The 25374-nt window shown below is 35.7% G+C and overlaps 1 protein-coding gene across 1 annotated transcript in view; it reads right to left on the reverse strand.

Annotated features, from left to right (window-relative positions):
• Positions 1 to 25374, reverse strand: part of LOC150100826 (peripheral plasma membrane protein CASK-like) — a 710225-nt gene that overhangs the window by 183289 nt on the left and 501562 nt on the right. The window contains exons 14-15 of the mRNA XM_090401913.1: positions 18385 to 18463; positions 9437 to 9522 (exon numbers count right to left, since the gene is read on the reverse strand). Coding sequence (XP_090258039.1) covers positions 9437 to 9522; positions 18385 to 18463 — 165 coding nt within the window. The remainder of the gene's footprint in view (positions 1 to 9436; positions 9523 to 18384; positions 18464 to 25374) is intronic.

Raw genomic sequence — 25374 nt, forward strand, 5'->3', positions numbered from 1 at the left:
AGTTATTTAGTTTGATATGGTGGGGTATGTACAAAATATACCCCATGCTCTGTCTTGATCTTTTTTGGTTTTCTGGCACTCTGAGTTACACCAAGGCTTCACATAGAATGAAAACAGAAATTATGTTTTTGGAATTAAGGCTGTTTTGCCTGGACAAAATGCCATACTTTACTGCTTCGATGATAGGTGTTTGACTGACAGTATCAGCATTAAATTTTGTCAGATGGCAAAAGTATTCCAGTCAACATGGTCCATTTTCCACATGGGTATCCTTGTAGGAGAACATTGTAAAAATAGTCATAATTTAAAATTATGACTATTTTTACAAATTGTTTGTGTTAGTATATTATTAGTTTTGGTTTCATAACACATATGATCGGCACTTGCGATGTGCCCGTTATTGATATTATTTTGTCAAAATTAAATGTAAAGCAATTTAAAAAATTTGGGTACTTACTGGATTTGGATAGTTGTGTTATTTTCAGACTTTTTATTGTAATTTAAAATTATTAAGCGTTGTGTTTTGAAAAGACATTCTCGTTAAGCTAACGGAGACATGTCAGCCATTATACGTAACTTCTAGCTTGCAACTTACATGGAGTGTACATGGTCACAGATGAGTTTGATGGGTGATTGACAACTGACAGAGAGAGCATTCAGTATTGGGGTAAAGAGGAAAACAAGAGAGAGCTAATGGAAGTTTAAGAACACATACCAGAGAAATTTTGTTGTTAGAAAGTTTTTACGTAACAGTCAAAAGAATATTAATAGAAGATTCCGAAAAGGAATTGCAGAACTGCGAGTCTTTAAGCTGGAGAAGTTGGGGGCTGCCAACAAGTATTTAGTAAATAAAAGAAGATATTGCAGCCAATGTTCTAATTGAATGTTAGAGGAAACGCTAATTGGAAAGTTTCATCAGTCTTAAGGACGCCAGATCTATTTGTTATTTCTACTGGAAAAGATAACAAAATTAGCTCAACTTAGATATGTTGTTTATGAAGTAGTAGAAGAAACTATTTTCCTCTGGTACAGTAAATTTTGTGCCAAATAGAACTGCAAAAGGTAAGAGTATTTATCCTTCAGAGACAGGAGGAATAATATCGTGTGTTGTAACACAATATTATTTGTGCTCTGGTGGGAGATAAAGGAGATAAGAAAGAACCCTATGGAAAAGAAGAAGTAAATTTTATATTTTTAGAAAAGGCCCAAAAACCGACTACAAATCATTTTGTTATTGTCAAAACAAGTAAATCAGTAATAGAATGAGTCAGAGAATAGGTGATTTTAATATTTTTGGATAAGAAAATCTCTCAAGTGTAAATTTATTTCAGAAGGCCTTGGATCCAGTATTTTGAAGATGTAATTCTATTTAAAGTATATTAGTTTTATTAAATGTGTATATTTTTTGTATTTGGTCTTGAGTCAGTGATTTTCTGGATTCTAAACGAAACAGTTAACGGTGATTGCATCAATCAGAATTGAACCCTTGGTAATACTAACCACTCAGAGTATAAAAACAATCTTTATAGAGATAATCTCATAACAAATGGCCTCTAATCTCTATACAACATGATTTCTCTGAAGACGCTGTGCAAATAACAGGATAATGATTGCTTTCGTATATGTTCTCTTTGACATCCAATGTAAGCAGTAAAAAAATAGCAGGGGAACAGATTATAAGATCAATTGCAGAAAATGAGTGGGTTGGTATGTGGAAAAAAGTGTTTTGAGTTTATTATTCAAAAGGAAGAGGCCCTACACCACAGAATATTATGCACATTAATGTTACCCATAAGAAGTATGGGGTCAGGCAGTTAAAATGTAAGGCTATTATTATTATTGTTATTATTACATAAACACCTCCAGGGAGTCCAAAGATTCATCAAGGAAGGGCATGTACTCTACAATTCTGTCTCTACCAATCGCAACTGCCTTCATTATCTACACCATCTACCACCAACCACCACCATCACTAGTATTTTCACAGACAATCACAAACATCCATGCCCATGACGGGATTTGAACCCACAGCCTTTTGGCTGGAGAGTGGATACACTAACCAGTCGGCCAACCAGGCCGACAAAATTGATTTCATTTAACTCAGAATCCAGTGGTAAATAAATTGAACATACTGTAATAAGAAATCCCACAGACAGGCAAATTGCTACTAGTTCCAGAACAATATTAAACTGGACATGATAGAAAGGAGTATAACTGTCCACTAGGATAGCTACTCCAAGATCAAGACCTGCAGTTCTGTCCTTGAATACAACAGTGCAATTTCTTAATGAAGGGTGCCCACTGGGTTTTAAATATGTTTCCTGAAGACAGAAATAGAAAGCCTTTGTTTCTGCAGCAAAATCTTTATATAATCAATATTCTATTATAATTCCATTGCAAGTTTTGTAGACTTGTGCAATTTTCGGGAGGACGAGGGATTATCTTTGTCAGGTATATATTTATGAACCAATTTTGGGAGGTATTGATGGGTGGTTTTCATCTCTTCCTCTGAAAAATATTTAATACATCATCTGCTGTGTCAGGATCAGCTGCTAAATTTAATTCGCTTTCAACTGATACTGAAGTATCAATTTTTTTGTGGGGTTATCTGATGGTTTATCATTAAGTGATATCCTTACCACAATTTTTTGATAAATGGGTTCTCATCGAATAGAACCATTTCTGGAGTGAAACCATAGGTCATGTGAATGATGTGCTAAACAGAGAAGCACTCATGATCATCAATATGATAGTTATACAATGATAGTTATGGTGGGTACGAATGACCTGAGAGGTAGTATAAATCGGGTAGGAAAAGATTTAAGAACATTATTAGATATTGTGAAGAGGAAAAGTGTCAGTGGGAGAATAGTGTGTGTGCTGCCTCATTTTGACAATTACGAGTTAAGTAGACGAGCAATGATAATGAATGATATGATTGCAAGAATGTGCAGAAAAAGAGGTCTGGAGTTTGTTGATGTTTGGAGTGTGTTTGAAGGAAAAAGGCAGTTGTATGCTAGAGATGGACTGCATCTTAACATGGAAGGACATAAGCGATTGAAGAAGTTATTGTTTTCTGAACAGGTTGAAGTTATTGGGCAGGGAAACTAATATTGAAAAGGTTGGGTGTAAGAGAGAGAAACTTTAGCGCTGATTGTGTATTTATTGATCCTTATAGGCTGAATAAATTGCAGAAGAGAGGGGATAAAAATCGGCATAGGACTACGGTAGTTAGTGACTTATATATCAGTTCTAAAGCCGCTACAAGATCTAGAGGGAATCTGCAATTTTTGTATACCAATGCTAGAAGCATTCGAAATAAGAGAGAAGAATTTTTGGCATTAGTCAGTGAAATCTCACCAAAAGTTGTAGGCATTAGTGAAACTTGGCTGTCAGCAGAAGATGTGGTCACTGGAATTGAATGTGATGGGTACAGTATTTTCAGGGAGGATAGAGAAGATAGAACAGGAGGAGGAGTACTGTTGATGATAGCTGATGTGTTGCAGCCAAAGAAAGTAGTATATCATGATGATAGACATGTGAATGAGAGTTCATTTGAGGCAGTCTGGTGCGAAATAGTGACCAACACAACCAAATATACAGTTGGATGCTGCTATAGGCCAGGGAGTACGGGGGGGAGATATTGAATTCATGCATCAGCAACTTAGTGCAATGAGTGAAGGCTTGGTGATTATTATGGGGGATTTTAATTACGGTGATATCAATTGGAAGGAGGAAATATCACGTAGCAAAAAGGAAATGGAATTCATACATCTTCTACGAGATAATTACTTGAAACAGCACGTAACTGAAGGGACACGTGGTGTGAGAGTGTTGGACCTGGTTATTGGTTCAGAGGTTATATGCATAAGTAAGGTGTCCTCGTTACCTCCAGTTGGTGAAAGCGATCATGTGGTATTGACTTGGGAGGTTGCAAAATCTGTGGATTTTTCTATTAAGAAGGGGTATGTACGGAACTACAGGTTAGGCAATTATAACAAGCTTCGGAGTGAGCTTGCAGCCATCCCATGGCAGAACATATTGCAAGGGAAAGATGTTAGCAGTGCTTGGGATAAAATCAGCGGGTATCTGAGGAAAGCAATATCAGATTGTGTCCCCATGGTTAGGAGGTCAAACAAGGCAGGCATTAGATGGATGAGCAGTAGTATCAAGCTTGAACTGCAAAAAAAGAAAATGTTATGGAGAATTTACAAGGAGAAAGGCGATCAGGACACCCATGAGCAGTACAAGGCTCAAGCTAGGAAGGTTACCAGCATAGTAAGAAAAGCTAAATCAGATTATGAGAAGACCTTAGCCAAAGAGATCAAGGGTAATCCCAAAGAGTTCTTCCGCTATGTGGCAAGTAAGAGGAAGAATGACTTCGGAAGGATAACCTTAGTGGGTGCTGATGGTATTGAGGTGACAAAATCAGATGTAATAGTCGAGTTACTGAGTGATCACTTTTCAAAAGTCTATCACCCAAGTGAGGATATCTCTATACCTACAGCAATACCTAATGTGAGAATTGAAGCTAAAGAATCAGAGGTATTAAATATATTGCAAAACTTAAATGCAAACACTGCGGTAGGCTTAGATGGAATATCAGCTCGGGTGTTGCGTGAATGTGCAAATGAATTGTCAACCCCTCTCACCTGGATATTTAACTTAAGTTTGAACTCTGGTATGGTCCCTAGGGAGTGGAAGTTAGGCAAAGTGGTTCTTTTGCATAAGGGTGGCTCTAAAACTGTGGTATTGAATTACAGACCAATCACCATCTCAGGAGTAGTGGTAAAAGTATTGGAAAAGTTGGTTAAAGACAAAATTCAAGAATGGGTGGATCAGGATATGATACTCTATAGAGGCCAACATGGTTTTGTTAAAGGTAGATCCTGCCTTAGCAATCTATTAACTATTCATAATAGAATAACATCTGAGTTGGACAAAGGAACTGGCTACACAGTGGTACTTCTGGATTTTGCTAAGGCTTTTGACAGGATACCCCATAGAACACTGTTACGCAAATTGGAGCAGATAGGAATGGATATTAAATTGGCGATATGGATAGGAGAATGGCTCAGGGAGAGATACCATAAGGTGGTGTATGGAGGAGCCGAGTCCAGAACGAGGCAGGTGACCAGTGGTGTGCCTCAGGGCTCTGTGCTTGGGCCAATGTTGTTTAATTTGTATATAAATGATATAGGAAACAGCTTAAAGGGAGATATTCAGTTGTTTGCTGATGATGCAAAGTTGTGTAGTGCAATAAAAAATCAAGCTGATGTTGAAAGTTTGCAGGAGGATTTAAATAAGCTGGTAAAATGGGCAAAAGAAAATGGATGTCAGTTCAATGTGGAAAAGTGTAAAGTCATGCATTTTGGGATTAAAAGATTACCAGCTGTGTACTACATCGATGGAAAGGTACTCCAAGAGATTAATGAGGCTAGGGACTTAGGGGTATTGGTAGATAGGGAGATGAAGTTCAGAGGACACATTGCTAAGGTGTCCAAGATTGCACATAGGATTACTTGGTTGTTGAGGAACACACTGACATCCAGAGATAAAGAGGTTATTATTCCCCTTTATAAAGCATTGATACTTCCACATTTGGATTACTGTGCTCAGGTCTGGTCACCTGGATTCCTTGGAGATGAGGAGGCTGTGGAGAGGGTTCAGAGAAGAGTGACCAAGTTGGTGAGTGATATAAAAAATGCTCCCTACATTGATAGATTGAGAGCTTGTGGATTGCAGAGATTGGTTGATAGGCGAAGAAGAGGGGATATGATAGAAACATTCAAATTACTAAAAGGTTTTTATAGGATTGATGCAGGGGAAATGTTTCAGCTGTGTGAAAGTGATGGAAGAACAAGAGGTCATCTCTGGAAATTAAAGAAGAGTGTGGTTAACAAAGGTGTCAGAACAAGGTTTTTTGCCTGGAGGGTGGGAATGAGTGGAATTCATTGCCTGACTTAGTTGTGAGCTCTTCGTCTGTAAATGAATTCAAGAAGAGATATGACAGATATTGTTTTGCTAGTTTGGGTCTCCCGCGATGAGTCTACTGACTCCATGGAGATACCTGTAATAATAATAATAATAATAATAATAATCAAGTTCAGGTATGGTGAAATTATCAGAGGATGGAACAGACAAATGAGTTTAAGATGCTGTGACATCTTCTTAGTTGCCATCTTCTCAGCATAAGAGGATTTCATAACAAGTGTGGTGTTTAACTTATTTTTTGTATGTCCATATTTATGGACATGCTCAAACTACCTGGAACCAGGTGACCAACACTATGTAGGATGTTCCTCATATCTGTCACTCCCTGATCTTTAAGCTCTGAACATATCTCCTCAACAGGAACATCAAGGAAATCACATTCTGATATTATTCCTCTGCAAGAATTGAGTATTTTATGAGGTGTTACTGTGACCGGTATTCCATCCCCCCCCCTTGATGCTGCTCCCAGCAGTTTTTCAGAATGCTGCTGACATGATGTTTCCACAAACGTAGTTTCTTAACAATTTTGGGAGAGATCCTGCCAGTCCTTTCAAATCCTTTTGAATAAAGAAGGGCTACATTTTCCCTATTGGCTTTTCACCTGTTGCAAAGATGATCAGAAACACTGGTACATCTGTAGTGGTATAACATATCATTTGTTTCTTACTTCTGTTACTAAATGATGTATCAATATAGTTGGAACCTTCTTAGAATCCTGAAACATTTCGGGATGAAGAATTAATGCTCAAGGGTTTTTTTGCTCATCTCCAGAGCTCCCACTCACCACAGAATCACACATGGACATCCACTCTCTGGCAAGGAATGACTGCGCTCGGGAGTGGAAGGCCAGTGCTACCCTGGACGCCATACCAGCAGCATAGCAAACCTTGGGGCCCAACTTCAGATAATACAGTGAGAGACTTACTGCAATATTATTGACCCTTGTAGGCAAGCTCATTAGATGAATGATTCTAGCTGGACCATCCAGGACTGTCGGTCTTGCCAAAGCAGACGACAAAGTAGTGCAAGACTACTTTTTCAGATGCCCACAGGTCATATCATGCAGCAAACATGGAGGCAGGGCATTGGATCCCATTGATGGTGGTCTGGAAGGATAGTAAAAAAACTCTGAAAAAGAAGAGCAAAAAATACAGGAAGAAAATCAAAGAAAAAAAGGAATGAAAAGTCACTAATGACTGGGTGGTCCCTTACACTACAAATATGGGGTCCTTCCATCCCAACACAAAACAGGAAGCAGAGAGCTCTAGGCTTTTCTGTTTACAGGAAACCTGTGTTCACAATTTCATAATCCCCATCTCAAACACTGAGAGTTATCACGATCCTCATAAATATGTTCTTCTGAGGTGAGTTATAGATAACATGCTTCTCATGGTTATTATCCTTTCAAGATAAAACAGATCTTGAACAATCACTCTTCTGATTGTTCAAGATCTAACAGCCCTTCATAGATTAAGAAATATCCATCACTCAGATCAATGAGATCTGGTAATGTATATATCTAGGTTCTAAAAAAAATTGATTTCCAGACAACCAACAGGACAATGAACAAGATCTCTTTTATTCTTCACTGAAGATAAAATTCTTCTCTTAAAATACCCTGGATTATATTGGATTCCCTGTTCCTGCTGTCAAGGATATAGAGTCAATACATATAACCTTCGATTCCAATTCCGACTACTCAATTTATGGCACCTTCGACTTCAAGTTTTCTAACCATTTCTCCATTTAAGCCTAAAAAGGCTGGTTGTGAAAAAAAAGGATAGAAGTACACTATTCTTCACTGCCATTTCAATGGTGTGGTTTTTAAACTTTTCTTGCATCATTGTTACGATAACTTTGTCAGATATAAAGAATCTTGGTAGTTGTGTTTGAGAAAGATCAAACTTGGTAGTTTGATCTTTCTCATTCACAGTTTCTACCAGTTTAGGATGAAAACACTGCATCTTTCTAAATTTGATACTCTTGTAGGTGCATTTTTTATAAGAACCACAAAACCTACTCATTTTTGCATCACATGCTTTTTCTCAATCACCATCTTCTATAATACATTGACACACATTATATTTTCCATCTGTTGTTATTGTAAAGTGTTCAAAAACAGTGACTCTGACACTTATTTTTTTGTGATTGTGAATTTTTGAAAAAATTCACAATCTGGGATGCTGCTTTCACTAATATAATATATAAATTATCATAAAAGATGTTTTATTTTTGAACTTGCAAAGAACTTGAAATTAAAATATATCCTGAAAAAAAATAGGTCAAGCAAATTATCTGTGAAATAGGAAATTTTAACATTATTTATACTACAATTTAAATTCATTAGGAGTCGGGGTCAGTACATTTTTACTGACTCCAACTCTACAGCTCTGCCTACTGTCATTCTTTTGTCAGTCAGACTAGCATGATGTAGACATCCGAATCTAAACATATGTATCACATCCTGAAAAGTTGGGTCTTGAGGAACATGGAGTGTCTATTAGTCATTGGATCCTTTGGAACAAAACAAAATTCTCTTCATATTAGTTCTTATAAATTTGAGCCTTTTAAAGCAACATTATGAAGCTTTTTTTTAAAAAAAAAATCAAAATATTTCTTCTTCTTTCTCATCCGTTGAGTTCTCTATGAAATCATTGCCGTCTGTCTCTTTCTCTGGCCATTTCTGTCATCTCTCTCTCTCTCTCTCTCTAAAAATACTCAAAAACTGCAACCTTTCTTTCAAAGACTGTAGTCAAGTTCTTTTTGGTCTGCCTCTTGAACATCTTCCTTCAGTGATTCCATTCAAGACTATATTTGGTAATCTCTGAGAGGACAGTCTCTGGAGGCATCCAAACCATCTTAATTGCTGTTTAAGATTTATAGCTACGATATCTTTTCTATAGTTTAATTCATGCTTGACTTGCTAATTTGTTTTGTATTGTGAACAGTGAGTCTTATTTTAAAAAAATATCCGGTAAAAATCTGTTTATCTGATAGATTTTAATATTTCAAGATATTTCAAATTTTGAGAAATGGTAACTTCAAACTGATTTCAAGTAATAATAATCTACTGATTATTAGTAGCTTGTACTATTTACTTTTATGTACTACTGAACCTCTGGGCATCATTATTATTGGCTATGTTTAAATTGTTCCTTAATTTCCTACCAGAGTTATACTACTAGTCTCAGAAAAGATCACACTTTGTAATGGTCCAATAGTTGTATGCTCACTCTGAAGATCCCTTCCATATGAAATACTTTACTCATTTTTCTGTAAGTAATTTACATTCACAGTCTATTATGTTAGTATTAGTGAGTGTACATGCATGCGTACAAACACTAAACATAGTTCAGCAGGTTAAAACTCTTAACATTTTTTTTTTAAATCAAAATAAATTTTCTACAAAAGAAACTATACTAAAGAATTAAAAATATCTTACCAGCATTTGCTGCAAGACTTCAACAGTCTGATTTGCAACATTTACTCCATTAATTTCTCGGATTTCATCACCTACATGTAGCGTTGCTAAAAAAGAAAAATCTGTCAGTATTTGCAATGTATTTTTGTTTCAACTTTAAGTATAAGAAGCTTAAAGCATAAACTTAAAAACTGATTTAACTAAGTTCAATACTGAACAAGGCTAGCTTGGTGCACTATGGGTTACAGATTGTAGAGCAGAAGATAAGTAAATCCAGGATGCACGTAAACATAGTGACACTGACATTTATTAATTATTAATGTGAAGAAGTAACAGAAATAAATTGAGGAGTATATTTAACAACTTATGGAAACAATATGATGATTAACACATTCCAGAAGGGCAGGAAGTAGTAAAAAAAAAAATGTGGAGGAGATACCTACTTGTATTATGATCAAGAGAACCTAGTCAATGAGGCCAGTATAGTATTTCACAATACTGGCCTCATCTGGAAAAATCCCGTGTATCAGACTAGTTAACTCACTTTTAAATGAAAGAATCTTATAAAGGTTCCTCATGCTAGTGGGATTTGATCTTAAGTCTTTCAAACCAAAGGGTAGCATTGTGAATGACTGCACTGTGGAGGAATTCCGTGAGTGGAGGAGGAATATTGGTAATGAACTATAGATGAATTGCTTATTATTAGTTGAAAAACAGGGAGGGGAAATAAAAATTAAATAAACAAGAAAAGTTGTTTAATATCAATGCTACAATTGGTATAGTATAGTATGAAAAACTAGTACCTTAGATAGTGGAAGATATACTTTGAAAAAAAGAAGGGGAGGGAGTATACAAAAGAAGGTTATCAAATAGAAGAAGAATAAAGTGAAAGAAAAATTTGTTTAGTGAATGTCATCTCTAAATGGATGTCAGATGGTCATTGCATCTGCCTTCTAAGATTACCATATTTGTCAGTGAATGAGATGCACCTGTGTTTCTAGGGAATTTTTTTTGAATATTTCAACATATTTTTTCTTGTGAAAAAAATTATAGCATATTATCCTACATTGATCGAAAACAACTGCAGAAAATTTTGGTGTAAAATAATTATGTATCAAGGGGAAAAATGTAGGATTGCAATTACTCACCTTCAGAGCTAGACAAAATTATCTCGTTTTTGAAACAGTCATTGCTTTCATCATCATCATCAAATTCCTGCCATGTACCCTCAAGGGGTGTACAGGATATGACAGTACAAATGAAAAAAATTACATCATTACTAACTTCCTATCTACAATTTTCCTCCAAATCAGTCTGTTACTTGTCAGGACTCCAACATAATCAGATCTTATATTTCAATCGTCTAAGGCACTTTGTACCGTATCAATCCACCTATATCTTGGTCTTCCTCTGGGTCGTTTTCCTGCCAACCTGGCAGAGAACACTTGTTTTGCTAATCTTTCCTCTTCCATTCTATTTAAGTGACCATACCACCTGAGATTAGCTCTGCTAACGCATTCCTGGATGCTGACAATGTCAAGTTCTTTCCTAATATCCTCATTTTTAATATGATATCGCCATTGATGCCATCTGTTCACACCTCTAATCTTTCTCAGGACTCTCATATCTGCAGTCTATAGTCTTTGGTCAAGTGTTTTACTTCTGACCCAGCTCTCAGATCCATAAGTTAAAACTGGTTTGAACACTGTCTTGTATACAGCTAATTTAGTGTTCCGACTAATTTCTCTCTTATTCCATATGAATTTATTCAATTGACTTCCCACCATACCAGCTTTGCTGATTCCGTTGTCTATTTCTATATTTAATTTACCATCTTCAGTAAAAATCATGCCTAAGTAGTTGAAATTTTACTTGTTCCACAGGTTCTCCATTCACAACACAGTTGACATTTTCAATGATTCTGCCTATTTTCATTGTCTCTGTCTTTTCATTGCTGACCTTCATACCATATCTATTACAACAGCTATTCAATTTAGTCAGAGAATCTTGCAGACTTGTAGCGGATTTATTTAGAAGTATAACATCATTCGCATAAAGCAAAGAGCTGACATTAACATCTCCAATTTTGATATCAGGTTTAATACCACATTCCTTCATAATGTGATCCATATAGATAATGAATAACAGAGGGGATAATGTACATCCTTGTCTCACACCAGATTTAACATTAATCACCTTCAATTCTAACTGCTGACATACAACTAAAATAAAGACTAAGTATTGCTTGATATAATGCCCCATTGACACCAGATAACTGCAGCGTATTGAATAGCTTCTCTTGGCACCTTGACATATGCCTTTTCCAAATCGACAAAACTTAAATACAGATCTATGTTATATTCCCATGCTTTCTCGACTATTTGTCGTAAAGTGAAGATCTGATCCTGACAGCCTCTATTTGGCCTGAATCCAGCTTGTTCTTCACCAAGCTTTTCTTCCACAATTCTTCTCACCCGTTTCTCAAGTATACTTGCATAGATCTTGCCAGGAACACTCATTAGGAAAATACCTCTGTAATTCTCACATTCAGTTTTATTTCCCTTTTTATATATGGGTACTATGAGAGCTCTACTCCAATCATCGGGAATTAATTCGTCCCTCTGTCCAGGCTTTCTGAACTATGCAGTGCAGCCACTGTAAGACTTTTATACCACCATACTTCAGCATTTCTGGTCGAATATTATCTACTCCTGCTGCCTTTCCACATTTCAAGACTTTGATGGCTTTTTCTACTTCAAGTATGGATATGTATTCCTGACTGTATGCCTGTTGAGTGTTTTTTACCACTGTGCTATCACTGCTTGTTTCATTCAGCAGTTTTTCAAAGTAATTACTAAATACTTCAAGGATATCTTTCTCCTGTTTTCATGTCACCTTTATCATCTCTAACTCCTTTTACAGCACTCTTTCCTCCATTCCTAAGCTTCTTCAACAAATTCCAGAATATTTTGCCACCTTCTTGATATTTATTTTCTATATTCTTGCCAAAGTCCTCCCATGACTTTTGTTTAGCTAGTTTTACACACTGTTTAGCTTTCTTACATTTGTCTCGGTATTCTGTAAGAGTAAAAGCTGACTTATTTGCCAGGAACTTTTGATATGCTTTCTTCTTTTCCTTCACTGCCTCTTTAACTTCCTGTGTCCACCAGGGAGTTCTGATTTTTTTATCCTTGCAGACAACCTCACCACATGCCTGTCTGGCAGAATCAATCAATGTTTTCTTCAGAGTTTGCCACTGAATCTCCAAGGTTTGATTCCTGTTCTCAAACTCTTTCATTTTTTTTCAATAATCTTTGTGTATTTTAGTCTACAGTTCACATCTGATAGCTGCTCAACTTTTATTTGCTTTAAAACTTTCTTACATGTTATTCTTTTCAATATGAAATTCAATTTTATCCTGCTCAAGACTAAATAGTGATTACTTCCAATTTCAAATCCGCTGTACACTCTGGTGTCCTGCACCAGGGAGAAAACATCACTATCAACAATAACATAGTCAATGAAACTTTTCTTATTCCTAGCCTCTTCTCTCCATGTGAATTTGTGTACATTTTTATGTTGGAACATGGTGTTAGTAATAACCAGTCCATGTCCTGAGCAGAAATCCAACAGATATTTGCCATTATTATTAGCATTGCTCTTTTCTCCAAATTTTCCCAAAATATTTTTGTATGTCTCACAATCATTTCCTACTCTGCTATTTAGATCCCCAACAAGGACCAACTCTTCCTCTTTCATTGTGTCAGTTGCTTTTTCTAAAGCCTCAAAAAATTCCTCCACTTCTACCTTAGTAGAACCTTCTGTGGGACCAATAGGCACAAATAAGTCTCATTGTCCAGTTCCCCATTCTCATATTTGCCCACATTACTCTACTTGAGACTGGCTGCCATTCAAGAAGATTAGCCTCGTATTTTGTGTTGAATACTATGGCTACTCCTTCTTTTCCTTGATTGTCATTGCCTGAATATAACATTTTGTATTTATTGCTCAGAAAGATCTCACCAGTTTTTGTCTTTTTTGTTTCAGTCACCCTTATTGTCGATCTGGTACTTATCTAATTCCTCAGCTAGCTCCATTTCTTTGCCATTCAGGCTTCTTATGTTGATAGTACCGATCTTTAACTCTGGTGATGTTGAGTTAGGTTTGTTTTCAGATTTGTTCCAGTAGCTGACTTTTTGCTGTTTGCCCTGGTTCCCTGGTGAAAACAACGGGGCCTTGTTTAACCGGGCGACCCCCCATCCGGCATGAAATTTTGTCATGTTGTACCATCATTTTTTATTTTGGTTTAACCAATAAGAATACAATTTGGTCGGCTAAATCCCAAATTGCCAGCCCATCCTCGTCCGTTCGGTATCAAAGTAGATACCCAACAGGGTGCACCACAAGAAGGTGAGGATTGGACATTAGATCAGAAGCCCTGGTCGGTTCTCCGCATTCCTTTAAAGGCTATGTGGAGGTCTCCTCTCAGTTATACAGCTTTGACCCTTAAGCACCCCGCCATTGCTTTCTTTAAACAATAAATCATCTTCAGTTTTTTTTATGGCCACAAATTTTAACAATAATACTTTTTTGCACTTTTGACATCTACTGTTTTGTTTAAAGGCACATCAAATGTCATAGGTACCTCATCCATGTTTCCGATTTGTGATAGTTCAATGTTCTCTTCTTTCATAGCATTAATGACGTACTTTTGAAAGTCAATAACTATACTTTTACATTCGTCCACATCTTTTGTGATATTTTTTTTTCTATTCCTATATGTAGATTATTTCTTTTCATAAACCTATAGCACCATGATGCTGAACCTGTAAATTCAATGATTCCTCTGTCTGTTGCCATTTGTTTAATTTGGTGAATAATCATTTATGTGGATACTGCAATATCAAATTTTCTGTTGTCTAATACCCACATTTTTAATTCTTCAAGTTGTGACTATTTTACAATTCCTTTTATGGAGATTGTTCATTACATTAGTCTCTTTTTTTAAGTCCTGTTCTTGTTTTCTCCAAGTTCATATATTTTGGTGGCAGCCCAAAATACCATTCTGCTGCTCTATTGCCAGTTTCCTTTGTATATGCAATGATAGCAAGTTTGAAAGCAATATTATAGCAATGTCTATGTTGCTTTTGAGCCATGGATTAATAATAAAAATAATCTTAAACACTAGAAGATGCACCCCAGTTTTGAGACAAATTTTTAGAAAAAAAAAAAAAAGCAAAAAAACTCTGCATCTTATATGCCAGCAAATATGGTATATTGTCCCTGGATTTGAACAGTGAGGCCACTGGATCTGTGAATGTATCTAAGCTAAATGAGCAATGAAATACACGAATATATATGTAACAGAAACAATGTCATGTGGAACAGCATGTAGTGAATCAGTAAGGAATGAAGGTCTATTATCATTTACCATCAAAATATTCTCATCAAAATATATGCTATGCATTATGGGAAGGGTCAATATCCAGACCGGTTTCGACCTTTATTGAGGTCTCATCAGTGGGAGCCAGACCCAGAGGTAATACTAAGATTGAAGTAATGCAGAAGTTATATTTTCATATACACCTTTTGGCTACTCGTATATGAAAATATGACTTCTGCATTATTTCAACCTTAGTATTACCTCTAGATCTGGCTCCCACTGATAAGACCTCAATAAAGGTCAAAACCAGTTTGAGCAGCGACTCTTCCCATAATGCATAGTATTATACATGTCTGCAAGGAGATGTGCTTTGCATTATGGGATACTAAGGCAAGTAATAAAAGAAATATGCAAGCATTGGAGTAAGGAGAGGAAATGGAGCATACATTTCACCTTATTTCACTCACTTCATTTCACTCCTAGATTTATAGAACTATCTATTATGATTAAGTTAAACTTTGTCTAAACTTGCAGATGGGATTAATGTTCAGGATACCCCAAGGTGGACATATTCTAAACTCTGCTAATATTTGGATGGTTCATATACAGCAGCAAAACCTCTGCCTTCACACTGCTAGGTCAACTGGCAGTTTTGGTTATATTCTCTAGCCAAGGAGTATTAGACTGTCACACTGAAAATTCAGAAGAGATGTAGGTATGTACCAACATCTCTCAGAAGAAAGACTACATCAGATGGACTAGATGCCACTGGATACCTGAATTTCATTGTCCAATTATCATGACCAGTTTAATTTGCACGGTCTTTAAAAGCCAGTAAAAAGTAAAAATGGCATTTGTCTCCAGAACAAAGCAATGATTTTTGTTTCCTCTACTTCTTTTAGAAGTCTTCAGGAATACAATGTTAAAAAGTAATTTTTTTTTTTTAAGATAAGCTTTTAATGATATCTATTAATGCAGATGGAGCTATTTTCCTGCAGCTTATAGTGCAAGTAATATCATGTGTTTTCAATTAAATTTTTGTTCTTTTTAACTGTATTGACAATGGGCTATGAAACTTAGCCGAAAATTTTACAAATAAAAATATTAAACGTAAGTGATTCAGGTATTAATATTTTATGATGAATACAGAACAAATATAACCTTTTAGTTATTTCAGAGATGGATTTTATAACCTGGTGTAAGACCATTGCTACACTCACTGGAGGTAGTGAAGTGAGATTGAAAAGGTTCAATGTTTGGTCTCAGGAGCAGGGTTTCCAGACAATATAAAAAATAAATAATAAAAATAAAAATAAAATAAACAAACAAAATAGAAAAAAAAATAGTCCCCTCACAGTATTAATTTGCCATAAAGTTTACCACCTTTTTAGGGATAGGGTAACAAAAAATTCAGTTTGATTTCCTTTTATTTATTTTTATATCTTCTAAATAAGATACCTTGCGAGTTCTTCTTCAATCATGCATAATTAGAACTTAGCTATGCAATGTGGCCACTGCAACTTTTATATCTGAACATTTCTGGTTGAATATCATCTACTCCAGCTTTCTTACATTGCAAATAAAAGTAAGGATAATCATGGAAGAATAATCCTAGTAAAGTCAGCTGCAGGCAAATAGATCATTTGATAGTGGTTTTGTTGGAAAAACTTGCAAACTTTAAACTCAATTAAAAAGATTTTAATTGAGTTTAAGTAAACTTGAGCTGCAAACATCTAAAAAAATTTGCATTTAAAATTAAAGTTTACACAATCTTATTGCAATATCATCTTAAAAAGTAACAAAATTTTCGATGAAGTTATATGATATACGTGATCTGTATTTATACTAAAACTGTTAAGGCATTTCTGAAAATACAGAGTTGCAAGAAAAGTTGCCTTTTATTATTATTATTTTTTTTTTTATCTTTGGTAAATAAAATATATAAAACATTCAGTGCTAATTATCACTCTGCTGATAAAACAGTTGGTTTAATTTATTTAACTTGCATGACTTCTATTTTTTTAATGTCTTATTTTTCTATTTTTAAGTTTCTTTTTGGGTTTTCACATTATATGCTATTTCATGTTGAAATAATACTGAATTCTAAAATATTCTGGTAAACTATGAATATATATCAAGTAATAAACAAGTTATTACTATTTTATTACCTTATACATAGATATATATTAACATTTATTATTATTATTATACAATATTATACATTATATATATAATACATGGAGAGGCAACTTTATTAGGAATAGTATTTAATAATGAGTGGGCCCCCTTTTGTCTTAAGAAGAGCCTGTATTCTCTGTGGCATTGATTCAACAAAGTGTTTACAATGCTCCATTGGAATGTTTGTCCACACTGTCACAATGGCAATGCCAAACTGATGCAGACTGAATGGTGGAATGTTGCAGCTGCAAATTTCTTGTTCCATCTCATCCCAGAGATGCTCTATTTGGTTGAAGTCTGGGGACTGAGCTGGTCACTGAAGTAAAAGGAAACTCACCTATCTTGTTTTTCAAACCACTTCAGCACACTAATTGTTTTGTGGCATAGTGCACCGTCTTGCTGGAAGTACCCATGTGACGATGGGTAAGCTGCAGCCATGAATTGGTGAACATGATCAGTAACTGGTATCAGGGGCCCTAACATGTGCCAAGTAAAAAGATATCAAACACCATTACAACCACTACTACCAGCCTGAGCTGTTACTACTTGGCAGGAAGGATTCATGGCCTCATGTTGCTGCTGCCATATTATGGTTCTGCCTATTCCACCTACAGGATATAGTGCTCAGGGACTTGTCAGACCAGGCAACATTTTTTCAGTCATCAGCTATACAATGTTGGTGATCATGTGCCCACATAAGCCACATCTTCCCATTTTTAGCTGATAGCAATGGAGGCTTGAGATGATTGTTCTGCTTCTGTACCTGATGCGTGACAGCATGCAATAGACTGTGCACGTCCAGATGATGTTCTGACCACCACTATTGTACTCAACTATGATTCGACTGGTTGTGGTCCTCCTGTCATATTTCACAATTCTTGCCCCTTTTCTCTAACCTTATCCATTATTGAGCAGTTTCCATCCAGAGGACTGTCACTGGCTTGAAGTTGTCTGGCTATTACACTACTACTGGTACATCCGAACACTTGTGTGAGAAGTGCAAAAGAGTAGCCATTTGTGAGAATACTGGCACCAGCACATCTGGGATCAACAATCATACTACATGTTCCAACTTAACTCATGCCTTTTACCCATTCTAATTCATCACTCACTCACATACACACACACACACACACACACAAAAAAAAAAAACGTTAAATACCTATCTGCCTCAATGTCTTCCGGAATGATCTAGTTTCCTAAATGGGGGAGGTGTTCCCAATAAAGTGGCCACTCAGTATAATAATAATAAATAACAAATACAAAAACAGGTATCGTGTAGAGTTTGCTATAGTAAGTTTCCTTTAGAACAGCACTGTGGCTTTGCTTGGGACTTATCATTTGTTATAATAGTGCCTATTATAACGAAAAGCACCTGTACTACATTAAATCTACTAAATTTGCTTACCTTGTCTATGGATCATTCCACCATGCATGATGCGAGCAACTATACATCTTCCATGATCATCCAATTTTAGGGTAATTCCCTACAGAATAATTAATTTTATATGTATCTTCTTTAAAATTTCAAGGTAAAAAAAGTTAAATGCCTTTTACTAAGACCAACTGGTTAAACAAGAGCAATCTACAGTGGGTGATCAAATTATTAGAGTCACAGTGCAAAAAAGGTATTTTGAGAATTTCGAGTAGAAATAAAACCACATTGTCAATGTTTTTACATTGTAAATGTATATAGAAATAATTCTGATCTGATCATGTGCCTTCCTCTCTTGAGAGGGTTGCAGCTGATTACTAGGGAGATAGTGACGCAAGGTGGTTCCCCATTGCCTTCCTTGCCGTATATTTATGACTGTAGCCTGTGTGTTCACGAGTCTGGTTTGCCTGCTTGCGGGATGAAAAACCCAAGATAAACTGGCAGGAAAAACCCTGCTGTCCACACCTAAGACTGGCTAACTTGGCTATGGCTAAGGAAGATCCTTATGCTCCTCAAGTCGTAGACGGGAATCGAACCTAAGACACTCCTTTCCTCAGGCATATGGTTGCGAAGCGCAAAGCCACTAAGCTAACAGCGCGGATAGAAATAATTATGAGGTCAATATTCAATAACGACACCTTTTGCTGCAATTATTACTGCTTCGATTCTTTTGGGCATACCTTCTATGCATTTGTTGCACTTTAATTTTATTGATTTTCCTGTGCCAGACATCAATGAAACACTCTATTAATTGCTTTTTGTTGGTAACACGTTCCTTGGAAATTTCCTGCTTCATCAGTTCTCAAAGCTTCTCAATGGAGTTGAGATCCGGTGAATTTCCAGGCCAGTCAAGAACCTTGACTTTTTTTTCTTTCAGGAATTTTGTTACTTTTTTGCCTTATGGAAAGGAACAGAATCATGCATGAATGTGAAATCGTTATTCGGGAACCACTCCTATACCGGGGTTAGCATCTTGGACTCCAGTACCTTGATGAATTGATCTTGCTTCATTGTTTAAGCCCAAGTCCTTCAATGAGCTGCCATTGAAGATATCTTAATGCATCATGTTTGTAAGAACCCTCCGAGGTGTCTTCCTATTTTTCGTGCAAATATCTCTAATTTTTCTTTCATCCCATGGGGCGGTAATTTTTTTTTTGGCCACACTTCTTCAAATGCTTCAGTGCCAATTCAATATTTGCATCAATTTTTTTTTTTTTTTTTTTAATTTGGCCCACTGATGCTCATGAAACATTAGCAATTGATGCTATCTCTCCTTTGAGAATGTTCAGTATTCATTAAGAGCAGTTTTATTTCTGAAATTTTCACTGGAGAAAGATCTTTGGCCTTGCCCATGGTAAAAATACACTCTGTCAAGAAAAGAATAAAAAAAACCATAAAATAATACAAACAACACTTATAAACCATGTACAAATCTTGAAATAAACTACTTACCATCAAAATATTATAAGAACACTCCCAAAGTAATTAAAACGCTTGAATAACCTTAATAACTTATAAACAAACGCAACTGAACAAGATAGCTGTCAAGCAGTCGCTGAGAATCTAAACACAAAATTGCGTCCATATGACAGGTTATGAAACCAACAGTGCAGTATTGTCAACTCTATATTTAAAATCAGTAAACATATCTAATAAAAAAAATATAAAGAACTCTGTGTAACCAGGTTTTTGTTTATTATAACTGGTTGAAGTGTAAAATTGTTACTGTAATCTATGGAGGTGGCTCTAATAATATTATCGCCCACTGTAACTATGGGGGGGGGGGAATAAAAAACATTAGCTTACGACTACCAGACTTACTGGTCCAATTACAATTAGTGCATAGCTTGCATTAGGAAGAGGTTGATGGGTAACAAATTGTTTCAAGAGAAACTATTTAAGTAAAATCTAATATATTTCGACCATAACCACAAAGTTAGGGTAAGATATATCAAGCAGAAAAATAGTGAAGCATGCAGAAATTATATTTTTTTGCGAAAACCAACTTACTTTGAAAATAACATTTTAATACTGTCTTCTGAAGAACCAATATGGGATAGATACATAATGTATGACTAAAATAAGTGAATTATTGCGACCTGCCTGAAATCCATGACTTACATAAAAATTACTGCAGTAATTTTTATGTGACACTCACCCACATTTTGTAAACCTATAGTACATTTGTAACATAGGTGAGCAAAAGGTTCTTTCTCCCATTCTTTTTTTATTTTTAAATATAAATATAAATAAATATATATTTATTTATTTATTTCTACATACTAATTAAGTGTTTATTAGTACATGGTGAACAGGTTCATAGGTTTGGGGCACAAAGAGTGAATGGTTCTGATAAGTTCAACATGATAACAAGATGTTATTTTCTAAAGTGGGAGAGAGAGAAGAAAAAAAAAAAAAAATCAGTGTCAGCCAAGAAAAGTGAGATGTACTTGGTGAGGAAGCCTTTGGGTTTTGGCTTGAGTAAGTGAACCAAAGGACTGAAGATGGCAATAAAATTTATCGAGATTAGAATTCAAATTACATATGACAGTGGTCTGAAATGTTCTTGGCCTCGACCATAGATGGCAACACTATCGGCAAGATTTCTTTTCTTTTCTAAGTTGGTACATGTGCCATAAGCATCCACGTGAAATTGCAAGTCATTCTATCAAGTAGTTTTTTATGCTGCTGTCTGTAGCAAAAGTGTTGTCTGTATCCCTTGCATTGGATAAAATTGAGTATCATGTGGTTATAAAATTCTTTGTGAAAGAAGGTTTAACGCCAAAAGAAATTCATTTGAAGTTCATAAAAACTTATGGGCACTCTTCTCTTTCATTTTCAAGAATTAAGAAATGGACTACTGAGTTTAAACGTGGCCGTACCAGCATTGAACACAATCCATGTGAAGGACGTCCAAAAAGTGCAACAACACCAGAAATCATTGATTGAGTGCACGATATGGTATTGGATGACCGGCGAGTCAAAGTGTGTGAAATTGCTCAGAATATAGGCATTTCAAAAGAACGTGTAGGATATATTTTGAATGAAGAATTGCAAATGCAAAAGCTTTGTGCAAGATGGGTGCCGAGCTTGCTCATAGCAGATCAAAAAGCACGCGCATGAAAATCTGTGAACAGTGCTTGGAACGTTTTAACAAGAATAAAAACTGATTCTATGCTTTGATTTATTACTGTGGATGAGATTTGGATTACCACAACACACCAGAATCCAAACAACCGTCAAACAGTGGACAGAAGCCAGTTCAGCACCAAAGAAGACAAAGTCAGTTCCATCAGCAGGAAAGGTCATGGCATCAGTGTTTTGGGATGCTAAATGCATTTTGTTTATTAATTATCCTGAAAAGGATAAAACAATAACCTGGGAATATTATTCTGATCTTTTAACCAGACTAGACGAAAAAAAATTCATCTTTCATCAGGACCAATACACCTACCCACAAAGGTGTTTTGGAAATGGGAAAATTAAGGGATTTGCACTATGAATTGTTTGAACATCCACCCTATTCCCCAGATTTGGTTCCCCCTGACTTCTATCTCTTCCCAAAGCAAACTCTTCCTCGCTGGTCAGCATTTTTCTTCGTATCAAGAGGGGTATTGCAGCTGTAGAGGGGTATTTTGCAGATCTTACTGAGAACCACTACAGGGAGGGGATAATGGCACTGGAATAAATGTCTTAAGGGAGATTATGTTGAAAAATAAAAATAATTTTGAAATTATGAATTCGTTTTTAGGCCAAGAACTTTAAAGACCACCCGATTTTCAGATCATTAGACCAAATACTCTCAATCTCTTGGATATCTTCCATCATATGCAGTTTCACCTAATTATCTTCCAGTAGCTGCATAAATTTAATTTCCTCTCTCTAATTTACATTTTCATAGTTGAAGTTTCTGATAATAATTACATACCCTGAGCCTGAAGAACTAATTTACTAATGCATGTTATCCACATGTATTTTGTCCTGTTGGCACTAATCTCACACCTAACAGATTCAAATGAATTACCTCCCTCAACTTTGGTTTTTGCAATTCTTCTGCTATTATTAATAATAACAACATTTTTTTTTGTCCAGTTCTCTCTCTTTACACACGCACACACACACACGTGGGTGGTCTGAAAAGTTCTCAGCCTAACAACGAAAAAACAAATTCATAATTTCAAAATAATTTTTATTTTTCAACATAATCTTCCTTAAGACTAATACATTTATTCCAGCAATGCTCCAGCACAATTATCCCATCCCTATAGTGGTTCTCAGTAAGATCTGCAAAATACCCCTCTACAGCTGCAATCCCCTCTTGATTCAAAACTCTTCCTTGTTGACCAGTGAGGAAGAGTTTTAGTTTTGGGAAGAGATAGAAGTCAGAGGGAGCTAAATCTGGGGAATAGGATGGATGTTCCAACAATTTATAGTGCAGATCCCTTAATTTTCCTATTGCCAAAACACCTTAGTGGACAGGTGCATTGTCCTGATGAAAGATGAATTTTCTCTTCTGCAAACTGGGTCTTTTCTCATGAATTTTTTTGGCTAGTCTTGTTAAAAGATCGGAATAATATTTCCAGGTTATTGTTTTACTCTATTCAAGATAATTAATAAACAAAATGCCTTTAGCATCCCAAAAGACCGATGCCATGACCTTGTCTTCTTTGGTGCTGAACAACCGGCTTCTGTCCACTGTTTTGACTGCTGTTTGGATTCTGGTGTGTACTGGTGAATCCAAGTCTCATCCATAGTAATAAATCAATGCATAAAATTAGTTTTATTCTTGTTAAAACGTTCCAAGCGCTGTTCAGAGATTTTCATGCGAGTGCGTTTTTGATCTGTGCCACACCAGTCTTGAGCAAAGCATTTTCATTTTCAATTCTTCATGCAAAATATATTCTACACGTTCTTTTGACATGCCAGTCATCCAATACCATATCGCGCACTGATCAATTATTTCTGGTGTTGTTACACTTTTGGAAGTCCTTCACGTGGATCATCTTCAAGGCTGGTATGGCCACGTTTAAACTCAGCAGCCCATTTCTTAATTGTCAAAAACAGAGAAGAGTGTCCATAAACTTTTATGAACTTTGAATGAATTTCCTTTGGCTTTAAACCTTTTTTTATAAAGACTTTTATAAGTGCACGATACTCAATTTTATCCATTTCAAGGGATACAGACAACACTTTGGCTTCCAATTGCTGTATAAATAAAACTACTTGATAGAATGACTTGCAATTCTACATGGATTCTTATGACAGATGTACCAACTTGGGAAAAAAAAATCTTACATATAGTGTTGCCATATGGTCGAGGCCGAGAAATTTTCAGACCACCCCGTGTGTGTGTGTGTGTGTGTGTGTATATATATATATACTGTTCTTGAAAATACAATCTCTTATACAAATTCCGATGAGAATATCTCTTGCTCTCAACCAAGTCTCACTAATAATACCTATGATTTTTTGGCCAATTTCAGTTAAGCAATGCCCAAAATTCTTCATTCACATTTCTGATACTTCTGTTATTAGTATATATGCATTGTAATTATTCTCTTGGTCCCAAAGATACCCTTGAATCTTTTAACTGACATCTCATTCAGATTTGCAGCCTGAGAAAAACTGCACTCTATATTCTCTCTCTCTCACCTCAAGGAAGCCTATATGAACATACATTTTCACATGCATCATCAAAAATCAGCTTCCATGATTTTTCACCTCCAGACACCAAACTTGAAATCCATTCAATGCAATGTATTAGGTATATAGAGGGTAAAAGAAGAAGACGACTAATAGACTAGATTGAATGGGGTCTATTAGGTATATACAAGTTGTGTCCATTAAACCATCTTAATCTTCATATGTGTGTTTTTATGGTTAATTCCATACACAAGAGATTATTCAACCTATAGGACATGAGCACCATTAATGGGCAGAGAGTTAAAAAAAAAAAAAATTAATATTACACTTCACGAAGACCTATAAATTGTAACATTAAAGAAATTCATGAGGAGAGACCATTCCAAAATACAGCAGTAAAAAAAAAAATTCTGTGAATGAACTGTGAATGCATGTCAATTAGCTGCTGCTGGACAAGTTTTAACATAATTTAGAGGTGAGAAGTAGAATTGCTGATGCCAATTCCAATGAATAGTGACCATGGAAATATTTGTAGAAAATGCAAGAAACTCAATGTCTGTGTGGTTAGAGTAGAGGAGTGAACTGGTCAAAGATGGATCAATAATCAGTGCCAAAAATGTGAGAACAGTATATGGTTGGATAGATTTTCAGTTTGAAGTTAAGCTTACAGATTCAGAGGTCAATAATGTCATGAATGAAAGAACACCTAATTTCTCTAATGCTGAAGAGTCATGATGTATTATGAAGAATAATCTTATCTTATCATGGAACTGGAAGAAAAGTTTTTTCCTCTTTTTTTTTTTTGTTGTGAGAAATAAGATATGACTGAGTTTTACTAGCCCTGCAATTAACAGAAGAATGGTTTTAGAGATTAGAATTTAGGATTGCTAACATTGATATCCTTGAAGTTTGGACAATGCAAAATTTGTCAAATGAGAAAGTGGAGAAGGGCAGCAGTATCATCAACAAAATCTGTACTGGATTTGCAGTTACATGGAGAAGGCCATTGATATGTTTAGAAAGAAGTCAGTAGGTGGAAGAATAGAGCCTTGGGGCCAGTATTAGTTACAACATTTGAGAATAAAGATCCATCCACCATATAACACAATGTGATTTCAGACAGAACGCCAGTAACCCATCTGCCGAAGCTAAGGGATTAGACCATAAAATGCAAGTTTACATATTAATAAGGCCTTTTTGCCAAACCTGATCAAATGCCTTGAGATATCAAAAACAATCACTTAAGAGTCACCAAACTTTTTAATGGAATTTTTCCAAAAGAAGGTGAAATAAGGGAGATCACTTTCTTGTATATCATTA

This window comes from Typopeltis vanoorti, chromosome 12 (genome assembly GCF_054136105.1).
Source record: "Typopeltis vanoorti isolate ZY-2024b chromosome 12, IOZ_Tvanoo_1.0, whole genome shotgun sequence".
Taxonomy (NCBI): Eukaryota; Metazoa; Arthropoda; class Arachnida; order Uropygi; family Thelyphonidae; genus Typopeltis; species Typopeltis vanoorti.